At 40.2% G+C, this 23,024-nt stretch overlaps 1 protein-coding gene across 2 annotated transcripts in view; it reads left to right on the forward strand.

Annotated features, from left to right (window-relative positions):
* SMAD1 (SMAD family member 1) overlaps positions 1-20,152 on the forward strand; it is a 76,826-nt gene extending 56,674 nt beyond the window's left edge. For both annotated transcript variants that reach the window (XM_024126582.1, XM_007127406.3), the window contains exons 3-7: positions 2,529-2,786; positions 5,354-5,470; positions 8,634-8,855; positions 14,814-15,070; positions 18,784-20,152. In XM_024126582.1, coding sequence (XP_023982350.1) covers positions 2,529-2,786; positions 5,354-5,470; positions 8,634-8,855; positions 14,814-15,070; positions 18,784-18,927 — 998 coding nt within the window. In that variant the 3' untranslated portion in view covers positions 18,928-20,152. The remainder of the gene's footprint in view (positions 1-2,528; positions 2,787-5,353; positions 5,471-8,633; positions 8,856-14,813; positions 15,071-18,783) is intronic.
* The last annotated feature ends 2,872 nt before the right edge of the window (positions 20,153-23,024 follow it).

Below are 23,024 nucleotides of genomic sequence, written 5' to 3' on the forward strand. Positions count from 1 at the left end.
CACAAGAGTATATGCAATTTCATTTATACAAAGATTTCTGCATTTTATTATACGTGTTTGATACCTCAATACCTTTTTTAAGTTCATTGAAATATACCTGTACCTATATCAGCAAGCAGCAAAATCATCTCATCTTAATAATCAGAGGTGAGAAAAAGGTATCGATCTCATCAAGGTCATCTATAGAGTGCTGCTTTGTTGTAGTTGGTGGCTCACATCCCAGGGCATGTACAAAAGCTGATTGATCTCACCTGTGGTGTACACTAAGGGCAGCCCGGTGCTTTAGAGCCAGACCACTGCACACCACGCAACAGTTACACAGGAACACGTGCGCATAGGATCAGCCGGAGGCACAGAAATACATTGCCTTCTGCTGCCGCTGTCACCTGCAATCAGTGGGAAGAAGTAAATTCCCAGTTCTAAAACTCTGTTAGGCAATAAGAGTCGCTAAAACAGGGGCTCCAGTAAGGGGGTGTGGGTGGGAGAGAGGGAGGGAGAGAGAAGAGAGATGGAGAATTGTTTTAAGTTGCTGTCTGGTGCTGTAGCTGGCTGGAGGGGTTTAGAAGCCAGTATTTTCCACCTTTTAAGGGTACGGATCAGAATGGAGGCTGTAGCTAGATGACCATAAAAGGCAAGCTGGGAAGCGGTAATTCAAGCTGCAACAGTTGAAAGAAAAAGAAAAGTGTTTGATTGCGTAGGTAATTTAAAGATATTGCACTATTTCAGAGCATGTGTTTATTTTGGAATATAGATGTCTCGGTGTTGGGGGAGCCTTTGTGACTGTTGGGAACTTTGTCAACAACAAAGCAAAGTGGTTTACATTTCAAATGACTGCTGAAAGGTAGGAGGTATTAGGCCTTCTTTTCCCTTCCCCCCACCTTTTTCCTCGGGTTTTTGGGGGCGGGGGCATTGGGTTTTTTGGAGTGTAATTGATTTACAACGTTGGGTTAGTTTCAGGCATACAACAAAGTAATTCTGATATATATATGTATTTATTCTTTTTCCACTATAGGTAGGAATCATGCTTTTGATGACTTGATTTGGACAGATTCCATCACTGTGTGAAAAAGGAAATACATTTATTCTACTAAAAAGATTTGTTTCTAAGGGATCAAATAGTAGGGGAATCAGCAAATCTTATTGCTACAGGATTATGGAGAAATTTACGATATAGCACATGAGAACTTTTAATACCTTCAAAAACTTTTTTTTTTCCTTAAACAATTTTCAGCTCATAAATTAGTGATAATCCAAGCATTAAGAGTACTTTTTCCTGTAGAAATGGTATCAGTCATGGATAGATTCCCTGGAAAGCCCTCAAAAATCTACTTAATTCCTAATGCCACTAAATATGGTTTCTTTGGGAAAATGTATTCTGAGGCCTAACTCCCAACAACAATAACAGATTTTAAATCTCCTCCTCTCTCCTCCCATGTAGTTTACCAGGTGGGTGGTTTTTCTCCTTCCAGCCAAGGACACAGGAGCAGTAGGGATTCCAAGGACCTTTATTATGGGGAGGAGCCATCTGGTGACCCTGGCAAGAAGCTGAGGATCTAACCCCAGTTCGGGCTCTGGAAGCCAGCCTGCCCTTCCCTTTATCATTGCCTTTGTAGTGGCTTTGCCTCTGGAGGTTTCTGGAGGTTGAGGACCATGCTAATTATTAACTCCTTAGGTTCCTAACATACGGAGCTTTTAGGAATGGCTTAAGTTGTTTTATTTCCTTCTCTACTGGTGTGTATGTTTTTTGGCCTTTGTACCTTGAGTATTCATTCAGTTAGCAAAATGTGGATTGTATGACCTGTTTCTTCCTTTGCCTATCAGGTAGTGATAAGGATTACTGAGAAGTGGGTAAATACATTAAGATCCTTAGAGGAAAAATGTTCATAAAGTATGACTGCTAGGACACAACATAAAGTCTGTCCCACAAAAAATCATGTTTTATCTAATTAACTGTCTTCATTGGCATTCGGATTTTATACAGCTCACTGTATTTACCCTCTCTCAACTTTACTTACTACACTTCCTTTGGTTTAAAGTGAGTTAATGTGTCCATTTAAAGCATTTGTGGTGAATAACTCATAGCATTCAATAAATATTATTAACTCTTAAATGTGAAATCTTATCAGCCAGGGATGTAAACTGGAATTGTCAATGGCGATATATGTTCCTAGTTGTGCTTTGGTTTTTAGTGAATGAAAAAATTAAGAATAAGGGAACTGTAACATTTTTAACCTAAAAGAATGTATTTTGCAGACTTTCCTTGGGTAGTTTGTCAATGCTGCAGGTCTCAGGCATAAGCCATCAGTGATTGATTCTAAGGAGACCGTAGTTTTTACTGCATTTATTCCTGAGTGAAAAATGTCTTTTCATTTGAATGGTGCTTTTGAGTTGGCAGCATGACAGTGTTCGAATAATTTGTTGTTAGGTACAGATTATGTTTCAACTTTATTGTGTTGTATTGTGACGTTATTAACGATTTTAATCCTTCTCATTTTTGTCCCTCTTTTCTTTTCTTTCCCTTTTTCCAGTTCTTCCTCCAGTACTGGTTCCAAGACACAGTGAATATAATCCTCAGCACAGCCTCTTAGCTCAGTTCCGGAACTTAGGACAAAATGAGCCTCACATGCCACTCAACGCCACTTTCCCGGATTCTTTCCAGCAACCCAGCAGCCATCCGTTTCCTCATTCTCCCAGTAGCAGTTACCCAAACTCTCCTGGCAGCAGCAGTAGCACGTACCCTCACTCTCCGACCAGCTCAGACCCAGGAAGCCCCTTTCAGATGCCAGGTAGGTTGCAGCGTTGAGTGATGCTCTGTGGTCAGATCCAAATTGTCATCACAGTGTTAAGGTGAAGCTGGGTTCCCTGGAATGGAGAGAGCTTTCCAGCCCTGGTACGTGGCACTGCACCTCTAGAACTCAGGATGCAACTTTGAATGAAAGGGGAGGACTTCTAGCCAAATAAGCCAGTGTTTTATTTGTCTGGCACAGATGCTTGAATACATTTTCATTTCTGATTTTTGAAAGGTTTTAAAACAGCTGCATCCTTCTGGGAGCAGCATAGTTGTTCCAGCCTTTGCGCTTGATAAAAGAAAGGAAAAAAATAGCGTGCTGCACACATTTGCTGTTCCCATGCAAGGAAAAAACCCTGTCGTAAGTGCAGCCTCAGAAAAGATATTTCCTGGGGGATCACACCCCACCACACAACTTAATTAAATTCATTTAAGTGGTGATGTAATCCCAAGAAACATACACTTTAACAACAAAAGACTTGCATCAGGAGTACTGGAAACCATCTGCTTGTTTAACTTTAACAAAGACAAAAAAACCATTATCCTTCTTTTTTAGACTTCTCTGGTGGTGTAATGTTTGTCAAATTAAATGATTAATTAGGACATTATATTTTTCGAGTTATAGGTTCATAAGCGAGCACCTCACAAAATGATTAGTGCCCAGTTTCTCGCCAGCAGACCTCACAAAGGATATGCCAAGCAAAGATACACTTGACATCTGTTAACATTGCAGGAAGGGAAAATGAGTGGGCAAGCATGTTTAATGTATCACTTGAAATGTTTCTGGGCAGATTTGAATTTGACAGCAGAGCTGGTGTGTCCTCAAAAATTGAAAAGTGGTCCACACTTGATGTTCCTATCTTTTATTTATATATTTATTGCTTTTTTACATTTTTAGCCTATTATTTTGCACTGTTTGTTTTTCAGTCGAAAACGGTTTAAGATGAGGGTGAGGGATAGACTTGTTTCAAAATCAAACTAGTATCATCTGGTAATCTGCTACCCACCACACTCCCTCCTGGACCTGCTGGGTTTGAGGAACAGGTTAGTGGCAAGGAGATTGTTTCGGACGGCTGTGGAGCAGTGGCAGACCCAGGGTGGGCCCAAGAGTGAAAAAACTGAAGATTATTGCTTGAATTTACACCTTGTCCCCGGCTGTCAGGGATTAAGGCACAGGCCAAGTAGAGGGAATATGGAGCAGAGAAGGCTGCAGGGGTGGGAGGAGGACCTTGTGGGGAGAGCAGAGCATCACCCAGAGTATCTGGTGTGCCTCCCAGGGACGCTGATGCCTTAAGGCGTTGATGAAGTGTTCACCAGCTTGTTTGCACAAGTGGTATTGGATTTGGTCTCAGAGGAGGCTCTTTGTCTTCATTCCTGGCTGGAAGTAAAGCAGAGGCAGTGTTACAGCTGCAGGGAAGAAGCTGAATTTTAAAAAGCTGGAGAAAGGGTGGAAAATACATCCAGATCAGGTCCCCATAGTCCTGTCTTTGTGCTCTGAGGCCTGGCTTGTTAGCACCTGGACGGTAGAAGTGGCCAGGTTGTGATTCAGCTGGAAAGTCAGTCTGGGAAATCTCTTGAGAAACTCTGAAAGAGTAGTGTTCGCTTTTTCTATTTGATGGTTGCCCTGAGTGGTCTAGAGTACCTATCCAAGCTATTGGTGGTTCTTTAAGGTGAAACTTTGTTCCCTGCTCTGCTGTATGTGCTAAGTGGTACAAGGTGAGCTCACCATAGCCCATGAGGAACTTGTTTTTCCATCACAGGAAAAACAGGAACTTGTTTGCCTCTTATTTGCCAGTTAGCTGTGAGCTTTCCAGGAGAAACATGTATGCAAATTCTGAAATAGAAGATAGTTGTGACAAACTGATTTCTTTCCTGTTATTCTGCTACTAGGGATTTTGAAACTCGTGATTATTATTTTTTTTAATATGGGTACAGAAGATTTTTAAAAAATTTTTATTGGGGTATAGTTTATTTACAACATTGTGTTAGTTTCAGGTGTACAGCATAGTGACTCTGTTATATATTTAAGTGGGTAGGGAGAAGGTAGTCCTAGCAGATTTCTTGACGTCATGGGAAATTCACAGTTGGAGTCAGTAAGTTGGCTGTAATGAAACTCAGTTGGTAAATCCCTAAGAGCCCATAGATTTAATGCAAGAGACCCTGAAGCTCCTTTTCTTAAGAAGTCCTGTGTAGCTTTCAAAGGTTTTCCATCCACCAGGGAAATGATGAAATGCAGAGGCCCTTTTAAAGTGGGTTGGGTGAAAGCATGTTTAAATGCCCTTCTGATTGTTTTAAAATGGCATGATCCTCGGTAGGTGGACAACTTCTAGAACTGGCATATGGTGCTTTCATCCCACTGAATCTTCACTACAATTGTATGAGATTATTTATGGCATAAGATGGTAGTAATTTTCAAAAAGTGTACACCAAGTCCAGCGCCTGTAGCATCTAATCTTCCGATGGGGAGGTTGAAATGGCAACTTAATCTCTTAAGAATTTCGGCACCGAAGAGAATATATGTTTTAAGCACGTGTGTTTACTAAAGCTTTTTTTCAAATTTTGTAGCCGATACACCTCCACCTGCTTATCTGCCTCCTGAAGATCCCATAACCCAGGATGGCTCTCAGCCCATGGACACAAATATGATGGCGCCTTCACTGCCCTCAGAAATCAACAGAGGAGGTAAAATCAATTGCTGCTTATTCCCTTTCAGAGTCTGAAGTTTATCTGTCCAAGTGTTGCTTTCTCTCACAGATTTTTATTAGTCTTTAAAAAGATAGCTATTTGAAAAAGATAGAGCACTTCTAGTAAGAGAAGCTCAATAGAAAGAATTCTCTGGATTACAGATAAGCCTTTTATATGAAGAACAGGCACACTGATTTAACTAATGAAGGCCTAGGTATAATTGTGCAGTCATCTGTTTATAACTTCAATACTCAATAGTTTTGAATTGGTGATAAAAGAGTATTTTTAAGTGAAAGACAAAGGATGTTGAGGGAGAAAAAAGAACGTAAAACTAGAGTTTTCACTGGTGATTTCCAGAATTTAAAGTTCATATAACAAGGCTTTCCAAAAGGTTCTTTGGTCGTTGGGATAGATATTCGTAAGCCCCGTCTATTTTCTAGGCCTCATCTATGTATAGCTGCAGCTGAAACAAACTAAGAGCTTTTGTTCCCTTCTCGCTCCATTTATTTGTTTCTTACCTTGTTACAAGAAGGGATGGGAGGCACATGTTTTTCCTATCCTTACCCTGAGGAGCTGACTTCTTTTCCTCTCTGGTAGAGGGTGGGTCTTTGTGATCCCTGGCAGTGTCTGAGAGGAGGATGCCATCATTCTGCCAGGTCTGCAGAGGCTTAAGCGAGCAGGGAACTCGGGTAAATAAGCGTTGGGAGAATCCCTGAGCATCTGTAAGAAGTCATGACCACACATTGAATGAAACTGTCCCCAGGTAACCTCCCCTGGAGGACGGTGTTTCACTGGCCCACTCAACAGCGGCAGAGATGGGTCATTCCATTTGTATTCATTTAATGCAAATTGAAGTTAAAATGCCATTTCATTACTAGGTATATCTTATCTCATTCTTATCACTTTTTTAGTAAAGGTCTGGAGATACCTCACAGTTCGTCAGAGTTGCTGATATTTTTTAACTTCGTAAAAGTTGTGGATGAACTCAAAGAACCTTCCTTCAGTGTGCAGTGTAATAAATTGGAATTTACACCTTTTTAACCTGTAAACATTTCTTATATCTTTTTTATTGGCTATGTATGTCATCCTTTTTATTAGCTCTGTATTTTGATAATCTCTAGAATATACTCTCAAACATAAAACATATGTTGTTTTATGTTGTCAACATATGAGTTGACAAAGATTTTGGTTGGAGAAAATAACTCCTGTCTCACACATCTTTGGAATGTGTATTTGGGGAACAGAATAGCAGGAGAGAATAGGCACAGCACTGTGAAACAGTTATAAGCCTGTGGGCCTGCAGCCATGGTAGCTAAGCCCAAAATGTCTGATTCCAGGAAATAGACCTTCAATTTGCTTTAAAATTTTTCCTTTAAATGGCTTAAAATTCTTTCCCCATTAGAATAAGTTTACACTTAATATTTTCATGAGGACGGGCTATTGGCCTTGTGGTTGTTATACTTTGGTGGTTTGCCTGGAGCAGGGGTCAGCAGACTGCAGCCCACAGACCACTTCAGCCTGCTGCCTGTTTTTGTAAATAAAGCTTTATTGGGACATAGCTGTGTTCATTCATTACATATTATCTGTGGCTGCTTTTGCACAGCTAGGGCACAGTTGAATAGTGGCCATAGAGACCACGTGGCCCCCAAGACCTTTCTGGCCTTTTACAGAAAAAAAATTGTCAGCCTCCAACCTGGATGAATAGTCCTGTGAGCAATCCTGATAGCTGATTAAAGCCCTCTCTTGGACTTCCGTGATGGTCCAGTAGTTAAGACTCCGAGCTTCCAATGCAGGGGGTGCGCGTTTGATCCGTGGTCGGGGACGTTCCGCATGCCGTGCGGCACAGCCGGGAAAGAAAAAAAGCCTTCTCTTAATGATGTTGCAGTCCTCTTTAAGATTTGGCACCTGTAAATCACTAAAACTTTGCTCTTTGAAATACAGCTTATTGACATGGGATAACACTTAGCAAACAGGGAAGATGGTGTATGTTTGTGTTCAGCTTACCCGCTTAAGTGTATAAAGCAGTTACTGTATGTGTGGATTTTCTTAATGATCATTTTCCCTATTTTCTTTACCAAATTCTACAGTAAAGCTCATTTTAATATTCGTGGAGGTTGATGTTAAGAGCACAGAGGTCTTTGAGCACAGAGGTCTTTCTCCCTTAACAGTTAGAGTTCGTGCTTCCAATGTGGATTTTCTCTCTTTTTTTTTTTTTAAAGATTGTACACTTAAGTCTTCATAAACCTCAGATCGTTACATATTGGCATACTAGATATATATGGTTTGTATTCCTGGAATTGCTAAAGCAGTGGTATAAGAGGTTTTACTACAGAAGGAACTTATCTTTAGAACTTTTTAGCTGCAAATGTTTAGAAGCATGTTCTGTTTGGAGATTTGTTAGTCTTAAGAGATTTGACTTAACAAGCTGCATCCTGTCAGTAAAGTTGGGTAATTTCCATTGTTGGCCCATTCTGGGAATGGAGAGACAAAACACACCTGCTCTGCATGACTTAAAGCAAATATAAGGAAGTTAGCATGAAATCTGGATGAGAGAGATATGATTCATCCTGTAAGAATGGCCAGCTGGCAGGATTTCTTCCTGAGCTTGAGGACTGGAGCAAAGCTGTAGCTGTGAGAGTTATTGGCAACCGAATGTGAAGTAAGGTAACTTCTTATCAATAATTAGAAACTGATTTTCATTGCTTTGAAAAAGCGTCGGCATACGGAGGCGTTGTCCAAAGTAATTCCTCTTTGTGCCAGCACCTTTGGCATATTTCCTGTCCTCTATTGTTCTCTCCGCACTTGTTTTTTCACTTGCCACTTGTTGCATTTCTTTAGATGGTGAGCCAGGGTCAGTGGTGGGGTCATTTCCATTTTGGTGAATTACAGAGCGTTCAGCACATGCTGCTCGTGTGCTTGCTTAGCCAGTGTCTTGGTTATCTGATAGCCATTGGAGAAAATATCTTCCAATGAAAGGTGAATGTCACACTTAGCAAGGAGTACCTGCTTCCGAGATCAGAGATAAACTCTATACGTTATAATAGCAGCGGCTTTTTCATATCTTCATTCCACGACCCTGAGCCAACTTCATGACACAGTTTCAGTTTTTGAGAGCCCAGGGCACTCACCGTGGTTGACCCTAAGCTTTTCTTTCTTAAAGATGTTCAAGCAGTTGCTTACGAGGAACCAAAACACTGGTGCTCTATTGTCTACTACGAGCTCAATAATCGTGTGGGCGAAGCTTTCCATGCCTCCTCCACGAGCGTGCTGGTGGATGGTTTCACCGATCCTTCCAACAACAAGAACCGTTTCTGCCTTGGGCTGCTCTCCAACGTCAACCGGAATTCCACTATCGAAAACACTAGGCGACATATCGGGAAAGGTGAGTTTTCACTGGAACCTCCCTCAGATGTCTGTCTGTCGTGTCCCTCTTTCCCCAGAGCTCACCAGTCGTTCCTGGAGTCAATACCAGGTGATATACACTTGCCGCTACGGTTTGTAAATATTTTTTCAATTTGTATTATCAGGAAGTTCTTCATTTTCCAATCAGCGATTTTTGCGGTCTCCTGACTCATAATAATTATAGCTGGAATAGTGATTTGCTATCTGGGGACACCATTCTATCACGTGTTTTGCCGAAGAATGAACTAGCTGTTAAAAAATTCTTTACAACCTAAAACTAAAAGCAAAAAGCAAATGAAAACAAGTAAACTGAATGTATTTCAAATGAATACCATGACCCACTGGGGGAAAAAAAAAGAACTAACTCAAAATAACTTATGAATATATAGTATTTGGCTATAGAACGTCAGCCCGAGCCAGGTAAGGTAGAGCGACTGCAAACAAATCCTGAACTCTTTTTAGTAGACTTGATTATTTAGTGGCAGCATGAAGGAGACAGTTATGAAATTTTAAGATGTATTATAATATTAAGCAAATGACTAAATGTGTGGTTGTTGGGGGAAACCTGGGTTTTCACTGTGGAATAAGAAGAGACATACAAGTGTGGAGGAGGATAAAAAATAAACCCTGTGGAGGTATCAGTGTGAGATCGCGATTTTAATAATGTGTATATGCATGTTTATGTACTCCTGTACACGTGTATGTATGCACGTGTATGAAGGCATATGTAGATGTGTCTCTGCATGCATATAATTTCTGATCTGTCTGCTGAGAGGGCCAAGAGGCAAAGATACCCAGTAGTAATAAGCACATACAGTGCTCAGACCATCATCTCTTAACTCCATGGCCGCTAAGAGGAACCAGGGCTTTTGGAGAAAGGGCTGACTCCAGGGCTGCGACAGGTAGACGCAAGATGAGCCGAAACATTCTGTTATGTCCAAAAGTAAACAAATACTTATGCACATGATGGAGGCATTTCCCAGGAGCCAACTTGGAGGGGCTTCCCCTGGCCAACTCTGGGACCATGGTTCGAGCACCAAAATAATTAAATACAGCCGTGAGTTTTAAACCACTGGAAAACCATAGTAATTCATAAGTCCATGCCGATAATAGATAAATATATGAATGGGGAAGGCTGACTGGTAAATGCAGAGTGAGTTGGTGGAGTTAGAAAGTCCCCATTTTGCAGCCATCAGGCAAGAATAGTCAGTGATGCTAAATATAGAGAGAATTTTTTATGAGAATCAGGATATTTTCATGGTCTTTAAGTATCTCCTCCCAGGCTGCCTATTACTGACATGGGAGAATAAAAATCAGTAACTATTTAGTGGAGAAGTTGGACAACATCTTGACTCGGCGATGAGAATGATCACTGCCAGTGAGAGGCAGATGGGAGGCCGTGAGCCTCCAGCTGTGGTGCTCTGGGGAGGGGGTAGCGCCGCCTACACAGAAACCCAGCTGAGCATGCAGGTCTGAATCGGATCTCAGGGTGCCTTCAGACAGACCGCAGGCACAAAGGGTGAGAAGGGACTGTATTCTTCCAAAATACTGAAAGGCAAAGGTGTGAGAATGTTCCACATTAAAACGGCTAAAGAAACATGACAGCTCTATGTAATAATCTGCCCCTGCACATGATCCTGCAGCAGACAGGGGAAAACTACTACAAAGGGCATTATTGGGGTCAGCACACAGAATTGGAATATGAGTGGTAGATAAGATAAAAGTATTACATCAGTGTTAAATGCAGTGGCATTGCTGATTATGCTGTGGCTTGTAAGAGAAGACCCCTATTCTCAGGAAATACACACTTAAGTATGTAGGGGTAAAGGACCATGATGAAATGGTTCAGGAAGAAATTATATATGTATCTTATGTTTATAGATAGAGATATCTGTCCACCTAAAACAATCCTGCGTCCGAATGTATACACGTATTTACCTATGTGTGTGTATATGAGGGTGTGTGTGGAAGAACAGAGAGGACAGAGATACCCATGATGAAGCATGTGGAGTGAACTGTCCCAACAGGTGAATCTGGAGAATGGTTGTGCCGGGTGTTCTTTGTTCTGTTTTTCTTTGTTGTTTGTTCTGTTTCTGTAAGTTTTGAAATTATTTCCAGAGTAAAAGTTTTTTTAAATGACCTACTATGAAATTTAGACCAAATTAAAAGGTTATTCAATAGGTGCTTAAAAGGCATTTGAGATGAAGTTTAACATTGAATCCTGGAAACAAAAACAACAACTCTTAAAACAGGAACTGATAGATAATTCCTTAGTATGCTTAAGGAAAAAAAATAAGCCTGAACTACACATCTAATGATGAAATGTCAGAACTCAGGTTCATATCGTATGGGTATCTTTCTGTGGTCTGTAAACCCCTGAAATTGTATTGAAACACAATTTTGCATACATTTAGGACAGAGGGACATAGTTTTCATTATATTCTAAAGTTGACCATTATTACTCCAACGTAGTAAAAAGCCATTGTACTCTGGAACATTCTTATTAACAATTAGGAAGAAAATAAGGATTCTGGGAATGCTGTTATTTCAAATTGTTCCAGATGCCTCGACTCTGTTTTTAGAAATTCTATATCAGTTTTCTTTAATCTGGCAATAACCAGTTAGAAAATATAATGGAGAGGAAAATTACATTCTCAGTAGCAACAGAATGCATAAATAATCTGAACCAGCAATATATGAGAATTATGTAAAGAAAACCAAATTTCACTGAGAGCGAAAGAAAATTTGAATAATAAATAGGTAGTCTGTGTTCCTTAAAGAAAAGGCTTAATATTGTGAGAACATTTTAAGGATATTCATTCTTCCTAATTTAATTCATAGTTTAAACAATCCATGTCAGAATCACAATGTTTTGTTTTTTGAAAGTTGGAAGACGTATTCTGCATATTACCCAGAGGATAAATAAGTGAAAATAGCTAAATTTTTCAATGGAAGAGTAAAGAAAAAATTCTCAAGGTGAGGATTAATGAAAGATTATGAAACTACAATTAAATCGGTGTGTAGACAAAACAATAGAATAACGTAAACTCAGACTATACTGTATTTAAAAATTTAATGTATGATAAATGAAGCATAACAAATTAGTAGAGTCTTCCAGTGGTCCTGCAATAACAAAGTTAGCTTTGGGGGGAGGCTGGGGGTAGAAACCCTGACCTCATTCCACATATGCAAATGGATTAATGAGTTGAACTATTTTTTAAGGCAAGCTATTGAAAAGCTAGAAGAACATATATTGATCAAGAGTGGCAGAGATTTGGACTTCCCTGGTGACGCAGTGGTTGGGAGTCCGCCTGCCAATGCAGGAGACACGGATTCGATCCCTGGTCCGGAGGATCCCACATGCTGCGGAGCGGCTGAGTCCGCGTGCCATAAGTACTCCGCAATAAGCCCATGCACCGCAATGAAGAGTGGCCCCCACTCTCCACAACTGGAGAAAAGCCCGCGCGCCGCAGCAAAGACCCAACACAGACAAAAATTAAATAAATTAAAAAAAAAAAAAAGATGAGATAGACTGGAAAATGCTTTAAAAAAAAAAAGAGTGGCAGAGATTTTTCTAAGCATAAAAAGCAACAGAAAGATTGCAAGAGATTTGTCTACTTAAAGATTTCAAACTTCTGTAGGTTAAAGAAAAACGATACCGTGAACAAAATTAAAAGACAAAGGACTAACGGGGAAACAAATAAGAAATAAATTATTTATATCTTTCCTATATGCGCAGCTCATTAAAAAAATAATAAAAATACTAGAACCCCAGAGGAATAGATAAATAAGAAATATGAACAGTAAATCCGTAAGAGAAACACAGATGGCTAGTAAACAGAGGAGAGCGTATCAAGGCTCATGTGCAAATTAAACAATATTGTTTTCCAGCTATAAATTAGGGGAATTTTGTTGTTGTTTTAAACTAAGACAGTACTGGCACGGGTGAAGTGAGAAAGGCACTCATCTGCTGCTGGAGAGAGTGTATATTGATACAGGCACTCTGGCAAAGTAAATCAAGAGCCTTTGATCCAATGACTTAACTTCCAGGAATCGCTCCTAACGATATTATCAAACATTATGCTGAGACGTTCATCACGGCATTGTTATCATAGCAGAAAATTAGTATCAACAGAATGGTCCAATAATGGGAGAATCCTTTAAATAAATTGTTGTAGTCATTCAATGGTGGAGATATGTTAAATGTTTGCAAAAAAAGTTTAATGATACTCAAGACCGAATACGATGTGTATTCACAGTTACTGCCTCTGGGCCACTAAAGGAGTGATAATGTTTTCTGCTTCTTTATATTTTGCTTTACTTTCTAAATTTTCTAAAATGAAAATTCCTTATTTTTATAATCAGGAAAAAAGTAGCAAACACACACACCCTTCAATTGTTTTCTCTACATCAGACAGAAAAATGGGCTTCTGCTCCAGCGGCTATTTAATTGTTACAGCAGTCTTAGCCATTGTGTATACATATCAACACAGCACTTAGTATTTTTTTTTTCATTTTTCTAAAATACTTTAGTTCACTCAAATCATGACAGCCCTGTAGACACAGCCAGCAGCTCGACTTGCATTTTTTTTCCTTCTTTCTTTCTTTAATATCTTTATGGGAGTATAATCGCTTTCCACTGTTGTGTTAGTTTCTGCTGTACAACAAAGTGAATCAGCTATACATATACATGTATCCCCGTATCTCCCCTCCCTCTTGCGTCTCCCTCCCGCCCTCCCTATCCCACCCCTCTAGGTGGTCACAAAGCACCGAGCTGATCTCCCTGTGCTTACAATGGTGTGTTAGTTTCTGCTTTATAACAAAGTGAATCAGTTATACATATACATATGTTCCCATATCTCTTCCCTCTTGCGTCTCCCTCCCTCCCACCCTCCCTATCCCACCCCTCTAGGTGGTCACAAAGCACCGAGCTGATCTCCCTGTGCTATGCGGCTGCTTCCCACTAGCTATCCACCCTACGTTTGGTAGTGTATATATGTCGGTGCCACTCTCTCACTTCGTCCCAGCTTACCCTTCCCCCCACTGTGTCCTCAAGTCCGTTCTCTACGTCTGCATCTTTATTCCTGCCCTGCCCCTAGGTTCATCAGTACTGGTTTTTTGGGATTCCATATATGAGCACACAGTATTTTGGGTGAGACAATAGTTCTAGCATTGACTAAGCTTTGCCAGAGTTACCTGCAAGGTCCATCACTGAAAGCCACGTGGGATGTGACTCTGTTTGCTGGGTGGCCTATAATGGTGTGGGGTTTTGTCCGAGTGGTTCTTTCCCTTTCATTTTTTTAAAGGCTGGGTAAGGTCAGTTTGCGGCACCCCTGGCACTCTAGGCCGCACAGGAGGAGGGTCTGGGGCAGATAATAGTTGGGTGAGATCAGATTCCACACAGCGCCAATTATTCTTTCTAGGTTTTTTTTTTTTCCTGGACCTTACATCTTACATTTCTCAGCAATACTTCCTCCACCTGTGGTTTTCTAGTTCTTTTACTCCTCTCGATCCTCCCTTCCCCTACCCTAAAATATTTCGAAAAGCTTAGCTGCGTAATAAATACAAGAGATAACGAATATGTGTAGGATCCCATAATCAAGTTCAGCTTTATTGTGCTATGCTTTTTAAGTGAGAATTTGCTCTCAGTCCGTGGCCAAATAGGCATTAAATGCTTTTCAAAATGAAATTGCTTCACTCTGTTACTTATTTTTAAGAGATTCTGTTGTGTTATTTCCTACAACCTTCTAGACATGCATGTTGACATATGGACATTGTATTAACTAATACAGTTAACTAAGATTTTATCAATTGTTCAAGACTTGGAGAATGTCTGTTTATCGAATCAACCATGTAAATTTACATTCTGAAGCTACACGGATGCTTTTCTGCTGTGAAAAGCGATAATGACCACACTCTATGCTTTGTCTCCCTGCAGGAGTTCATCTTTATTATGTTGGAGGCGAGGTATATGCCGAATGCCTCAGTGACAGTAGTATCTTTGTGCAAAGTCGGAACTGCAACTACCATCACGGATTTCATCCCACTACTGTTTGCAAGATCCCTAGTGGGTGTAGTTTGAAAATTTTTAACAACCAAGAATTTGCTCAGTTACTGGCACAGTCTGTGAACCATGGCTTCGAGACAGTCTATGAGCTCACAAAAATGTGTACTATTCGCATGAGCTTTGTGAAGGTAAGTGAGCTCTGATGCCTCTGGTCAGGGTTTAACACACTTCCATGTTATATGTAAATCTATATCCTCTTGATATGTGTCCATAGACACCAACTTATTATCTAGACATTTTTAACCTTTAACAAGGATGTCAACTATGAGGAAAGTATCATTGGAATATAGGAGTGTTTGTGTTAAATGTTAGTAGTAGCAGGCTTTAATAACTTTTCCTTATTCAAGTAGCACTATTTTAGCTATTGTAATACTATTAGAATATGTTATTATGTATATATATAAAGAGTATGCTTTAAATGCATGGTTGTCTTATGAGATCAGTTCTTTTTATTTTTATTTTTTTGTTTATTTATTTTTTGGCCGTGCCACGTGGCTTCAGGGATCTTAGTTCCCTGACTAGGGGTTGACCTTCGCCCTCTGCAGAGAAAGCGCAGAGTCCTCACCCCTGGGCCGCCAGGGAATTCCCAGAGATCAGTTCTATAAACGCACCCCTCTTTTTTTTTCATGCTATGCTTGTTAGTAGTTTTAGGATGGTGACACTTGTTACTTTTGTTTCAACGATAAGCAAGTGGTCTTTTTTGTGTGTGAAAGTAAAAGTTCATCACGCTGGGATTTATTTTTGATTGGTCAGTTTTTTAGTGGTTCCAGTAAAGCTTATGATTTTCTGTTTTGTTTTTTTTTTTCCAAACAACAATAATTTATTCTCAGGTACATATGGGTGAGCAAGGGATGCACTGATCTAGTAGGAGTGCCACTGGGGGTGGCTCTGCCCCATATGACACTCATCCTTTTTCTTTTTAATACATCTTTATTAGAGTATAACTGTTTTACAATGTTGTGTTAGTTTCTGCTGTACAACAAAGTGAATCAGCTATACGTATACATCTATCCCCATATCCCCTCCCTCTTGCGTCTCCCTCCCACCCTCCCTATCCCACCCCTCTAGGTGGTCACAAAGCACCGAGCTGACCTCCCTGTGCTATGCGGCCGCTTCTCACTAGCTATCTGTTTTACATTTGGTAGTGTGTATATGGCAAAGCTACTCTCTCACTATGTCCCAGCCTCCCCTTCCCCCGATTTTCTTAAATTCAAGAGTTAATAAGGCCCTTGCCTCAGTGCTAGGATTGTGCTGTGAGGTTCGAGGAGGGGGTGAAGGTTACAGACATTGCTCACAAGAATTGATCTCTTTTTTGCCTCCTCTTCTGCCTCTGAGAAATAAAAAGTTTTAAAATGCCATCGAAATGGAAAAAAGAAACTCATATGTCTGATTAAATTTATGAGTCAGAAACTTTTTCTAGTGGCTGACTGACTTGGCTCTGGATCCTCAAAGATAGATTTTCCTCCTCTGTTACTCTGAGAAACAAAACTAATTATATATTTGGGCGAGGCAATCACCTTTCATATCCTCTCTTCAGAAGCTCACAGAACTTGTTGTTAAACCTGTTCTGTGATGTATTTATTACAGAGGGTAACTTTGGAACCTTACTTTGTTAATCATCCTTTACGTCAAAGATATCTTTCCCTGAATATCATTTTTTCCCTACTTCTTTGAGTCACATTAGCAGATTTTCAGTGTGTTTTCTTAGTGTTTGTTTTCTTGAAACACAATTCAACAGTTTCTTATAGCTGAGTCCGGAACCTTTTTAGTATTGAAGGAGGTTTTTTTTTTACCTTTTAAAGAGGTGTACCTATGAGACTACAAAGAGCTTTCTCATCCATTATTAATGTGCACTGTTTAATTTTTGACTTAGCATTTTGACTGAAATGAATTTTAAAATGAGGACAGTGACTTGCCAGCATTGTTTGTTGTTTTTATTGATATGGAGGAAAGAAGACCTCTTGAGAGTCAGGAGATCCAGGTTCTAGTTCTGTGTGTGTGATTAAGGCCCCGGGATTCCTTCCCGATCAGCACGTTCATTATCTTTAAAATAGGTGGCTGCAGTTGGGGAACTGTGGTGATCATTACTGAGGTCCCTTGATAAATCTATTGTTATCGAAGGACCACTCTAGGAGAATTTATGACTCTAATGTTCCAATTGGCTTTCTCCTCAAACTTATTTCTTATGGATTACCCAATCAATTTTAATGATTTTACTTTTACACATTTTTAATTATTGACTTTTACACAAGTAAAAACCACCGTTACGCTGATTAAAAGTGTTTATAATGCAAAGATATGCATTAAAAATGTATTAGATTTCATCTATTCAGCGAACATTTTTAGCACCATTCCAGAGAGTTAATACAAAGATGAAAAAGCACCTAAAGTCTCTAAGCTTCAAGATGCTGATGGCCCAGTCTGTGTTTAATTATAAAATAAAGTGGTAAGTATTGGAATGAAGGGTTATACAGGCTATAATGGACATAGCTAGGAAGCTGGATTTGGAGAGCTAAAGATAAACATCTTATTTTAAACCCCCTGCTGACATGATAAAGGGCAGCTACTTTATTATACATTAGCAACAAAAAATTTGCACATGGTACAACATTGTTCTTTATTATCATAAGGACTGCATACTTTGCCCTCTCACACTTAGCATCTTAGAATCTTAGAGAAAGGATATAGAACGTTTTACTAATATTAATAGCCAACTTTGTACTATTTTTTAAAGGTGATCATTTTTGGACTTTAATATAAAACACATACTTTATAAATTATTTGCACAGTAAACTCCGCATATCTGAAAAATCCAAGTCATTTCAGCTGAACAAGTGTTTCTAGAGCTTCTGCTTTGTGCCAGTGCTAGATGTTTGGGATCAAAGATAAATGAGATCTGGTCTCTGCCTTCAAAGAACTTACTATCTAATGTAGGAAACATGCACATAAATCTTTTGATTAAACTTAGCAGTTTGTTGATATATGTACAAATGCATGGATGTTTATACATATGCAGTTCATGTATCACAACTTTCTCCTGAATGTTCTGATATTCAGATACATTTCTTGAAATTCCTGGGGTAGGTAGGTAGCAGAGATAAATAGAACCTGGCCTTGTCTGACATCCCTCAGGAAACAAGGGTTTATCAGGACCTTGTATGCCATCGTCCACCATACCAGTGAGGCTTTGATCTTTGCAATGGCAAAACTATTTTTCTCTTTTGTACAGGGACTTGCTTCTGTCAGCTTTCATGTCCTAAGTCAGTAATCCTGCAGATGCCTGGCGAGCTACCCTCTTGTACAAATGATTCAAGGCAATGGCTACGTGTTACTAATTGATTCAAGACGATGGTTAGGTGTTACTAACATTTTTTGGATACTTACGTGCTCCTGCCAGTTTTGCTTAGAGATTGAAAGGTCAAGCTCTGTGTTTATAGAGACTTCAGTGGCTCACTAGGAAGAAACAGAATGTCAGTTTGTCTTACATACCTTTTTCCTTATTTTCTTGATGATGAAATGAGAATTTAACAACATCTGTCCCAATATTATCGGTGAGATAATGGGCAATAAAAATGAAAGAAAGTGTCTTTATTACAACAGCCTTATAATGTAGTTTAAAACTTTCATTCCCCAAGACCAGTACTTCTTAATCTGGAATCCATGTATGGACCTTGGGGAGCTGTGAAATTGCCTGCCAAATCATGTGTGCACATTTGTGCATGTTTGTCTTGTGGAGAGAACCAGATCTTTAATCGGAGTGTCTGATTATGTGAGCTCTTTTTACTTCGTAAGTTTAACCACTGAGTCAAACCAGTTAAATGACCTCCAATGTTGTTTCTAGGGCTGGGGAGCAGAATACCACCGCCAGGACGTTACTAGCACCCCCTGCTGGATTGAGATCCATCTGCATGGCCCCCTCCAGTGGCTGGATAAAGTTCTTACCCAGATGGGGTCACCTCATAATCCTATTTCATCCGTGTCTTAAAACGGCCTCGGGCTTCTGCCTCTTGAAAACTATTGAGCCTTGCATGTACTTGAAGGATGGATGAGTCAGACACCATCTGAACTGACAAAGGAGCCTTGATAATACTTGACCTCTGTGACCAACTGTTGGATTCAGAAATTTAAAAACCTGGGTAACATACTGTTGATATCAAGAACCTGTTTAGTTTACATTGTAACATTCTATTGTAAAATCAACTAAAATGCATACTTTTAGCGGGACTTCGTGTATAGTTAAGGGAGAGATGGCCAAGCCAGGGACAAATCATCTATTGGAAAAACGGTCCTAAGAGATTCTGTTGTGTTTGGCACTTTAAGGTCATCGTTTGGCAGAAGCTGAGCATTAATAGTCTTTCTGACGTGTGTTTTTATCAGGTTTAGAGCCCATGTGGAGTCTTCTCGCATGGGTTTTCATAGTATTTTAAAACTATTTGTTTAGTAATGGTTTTTGTTTGTTCGTTTTTTTAAGTAAAGGTTAATCTTGGTGATATACATAGTAATCTTTCTAAAATTGTATGCTGACCATAATGCTGTCAGAATAATGTTAGGCATATGCTCTTTGCTAAATATATATGTACAGAATATTTGGAGGTTAAGAATTGATTAGACTAGTGGATTTAGGAGTATTGGGGGGGCGGGGGGAGAGGGAAATGACAAATGTAGAATATACTGTAAAAATTCAGTTTGTTGGTTTAAAGAAACAAACTGATGTCTGAACTTTGCTGTGTTTCAATTTTTTAGAGATTTTATCCTGCCTTTTTTTGTTTTCCATCTTCTGTCCCATCCTCTCCAAAAAACAGTTATGCAGCTGGTTAATTCATATAACTGTGAGAGCAAATGAATAATTCCTGCTATTCTGAAATTGACTGCCTGTATGTTTCAGTACCAATTGTATGGAGTGCTTGAATTTAATAAGGAGTTTTTATGGAGTTTACAATACAGAAATAGGCTTTAATTTTCAAGTGAATTGTTTGCCAAACCTAGTAACTCTGTTAAATATTTGGAGGATTTAAGGAACCATCTCAGTTTAAATCCATTTCAAACTTTTTAAGTTTTTTTTGTACTATGTTTGGTTTTATTTTTCTTCTGCTAATCTTTTATATTCACTTACGCTCTCGTACATTGAGGACTTTTATTCCAAAACTAGTGGGTTTTCTCTACAGGAAATTTTAAATAAACCTGTCATTATTGCTTACTTTGATTAAAAATTTGTTGTTTCCTTTCTTCACACACAAGATTTTAAGATTAATAAAGTTCACCACTCTCTTGAGAGATTTTTCTCAAATATTCTTTGCCAAACATATCAAACTAGATGACTGAAAACCTAAATTGCAGAGACAGGGAGACTGAATCACGAAAAGAGCAGAGTCACTTTAAATCAGAAAAGAAAAGACATACGGAACTTGAAAAATTAAGAAAAAGCTAACTTGCACAACCTGGAATTCCAGACCTAAACGTACAGGCTTTCTCGTGTGAGCAGCCATTATTGGTGGATGCCTCTCAGTCCACCAAAAGTCCCAGTTTCTCAACTTCAGATGAGGATGCAAGGGTGAATGTGAAAGGATGTAACATTGGGGGAAGAGGGAGAGCTAAAACTGCAGCGAGACAGGATGATCGCTTCTGCCATCTACTTGTGACTAGGATGAGCCCATCCTCTCTCTCTCAGCCCCACCTCACCCCCAAAATGGAGTTTGCCCGCGAAGGACACAGATTTGGGGAGACTCAGATTCTTCCCTGGCCAGAGAGATGCCACTGTTTCTCCTGTACATTTTTATACCTCTTTCCCAGAGGAATTTATCAGCCCCTTCTATTCCCCAAACTATGACCAAGCAGAAATTTCTGCTGCATCTTGCTGTCTCCAAGAGCATCATGGCGTAAGTGTAGAAAGCCCTGAATGGAAGACCTCCGTTATAACACACGTTCACGCTTTGCTAGGGCATTTCACTTCTGTGAACCTCTGTGTCCTCATCTGTAAAATGGAGATAGTGTCGTTGTGTCCTCATCACAGGTTGAGGGGAGGATCTATTGGAAGAAAAATGTGTTTGAATATACCTGGCAAACTTAACTGCCATGCAAGTATGGGCTCACTCTTTTCTTTGACCCCCCGTACTCTGTTTTCTCACCTGCTATCATTCCTGGCACAGGTGATCTGGATACACAATGGTGATTGGTGAGCTGTAATTAAAGGAGATATATAAAACTATCAGGCTTCAGCAATGAAGTATAACTGGAAATTGTCTAAGAATAAAGAGCTCAGATCAGGATTTCTCACCTTGTTCCTAGTGGACAGCTATTTTTCGCTTTCCCCAAGTTCCCGGGGCTGCCTGCTAGGACAGTTATGCAAGGGGTTAATTGGTGTAGCTATGCCGGCAGCCAGCTTGGAGATCTACCAGGTGAAACCCCCAGATTGTCCAGATGTGGACCCGTACTGGGTCCACGACCCTAGGAGTTGGCAGTGTGGTCCTCGTACAACTGCAGTTATTTGTATTTTTGTTGAAATCCTAGGACTGTTGTCATCAGCCATAGGCTTTTAAGTCTCCTGGAAGTTTTTAATTAAAGGAATGAAAAAGTCAAAGCAACCACTTGTTTGGATTACTAGAAAAAATTTAAGCTAGTTCAAACAAACAAAAAAGGCAATGTGAACTGTTTCCTAGTAGACATGTTTTCTGCCCCTAAGAAAGCACTAAGTGGGATGATTAGAAGTGGAGGGCCCTGAAGCCACTGCTTCACTCCACTACTTCATAGAATTAGACCTCCAGCAAGTCTCTGAACTTTTCTGCACCTATTTCCTCATCTGTAAAAACAGGCAATGGGACTTCCCTGGTGGCTCAGTGGTTAAGAATCTGCCTGCTAATTCAGGGGACATGGGTTCGAGCCCTGGTCTGGGAAGATCCCACATGCCGTGGAGCAACTAAGCCCGTGCACCACAGCCACTGAGCCTGCACTCTAGAGCCCACGAGCCGCAACTACTGAGCCCACATGCCACAACTACTGAAGCCCGTGAGCCTAGAGCCCATGCTCTGCGACAAGGGAAGCCACCGCAATGAGAAGCCCATGCACCACAACGAAGAGTAGCCCCCGCTCGCCGCAGCTAGAGAAAGCCCATGCGCAGCAACAAAGACCCAACACAGCCAAAAATAAATAAATTTAAAGAAAAAAACAGGCAATAAAGCCTACCTCGTGGGTTATCTTGGAGATTAAGTCCATACATTCAAAGCACTTAGGGACCTCTCAATGAGTATTAATACTACTGATTAAATCTGCCTCAGGAGACAATCTGAAAGGAGTTCAATTCAACAAACATTTGAGGAAGACTTACTTACCTTTAAGGCATTTATTAATAAGCACAGTGGGAAATCCTGACCTAAAGGATTTTACAGCTCAGTGAGAGAAACCCGAAGGGAGAAAACTAGCAATTTGTGAGTGTCCACTGAGCCAGGCTCTGTGCCTGAAGTTTCCACACATTCTCTTTCATCCTCACAAGGATGTGTGAGCTACAATGTCCTTGACTCCTTTTGTCCTTTTTTTTTAATAAATGAGGAAACTAATTCAGAAGCTAAATAACTTGTCCAAAGTCACCTAGCTAGGTAGTATGGGAATCAGAATTTCAATTCTGGTCTGATTTTAAAATCTAGAGTTGGGACTTCCCTGGCAGCCCAGTGGTTAAGACTGCACTTCCACTGCAGGGGGCACGGGTTCGATCACTGGTCGAAGAACTAAGATCCCACATGCCACGCAGTGCAGCCAAAAAAAAAAAAAAAAATTAAAATCTAGAGTTAATTCCATTATATTCTTATTCTTGTCAGTTTGCAGACATGTAAACTTACTATAAAATAAGGCAAGGGCTTCCCTGGTGGGGCAGAGGTTAAGAATCTGCCTGCCAATGCAGAGGACGCAGGTTCGAGCCCTGTTCCGGGAAGATCCCACATGCCGCGGAGCATCTAAGCCTGTGCACCACAACTACTGAGCCTGCGCTGTAGAACCCACAAGCCACAACTACTGAAGCCTGCGCGCCTAGAGCCTGTGCTCTGCAGCAAGAGGAGCAACCGCAATGAGAAGCCCGCGCAGGGCAACGAAGCC

This window comes from Physeter macrocephalus, chromosome 7, assembly GCF_002837175.3.
Source record: "Physeter macrocephalus isolate SW-GA chromosome 7, ASM283717v5, whole genome shotgun sequence".
NCBI lineage: Eukaryota > Metazoa > Chordata > Mammalia > Artiodactyla > Physeteridae > Physeter > Physeter macrocephalus.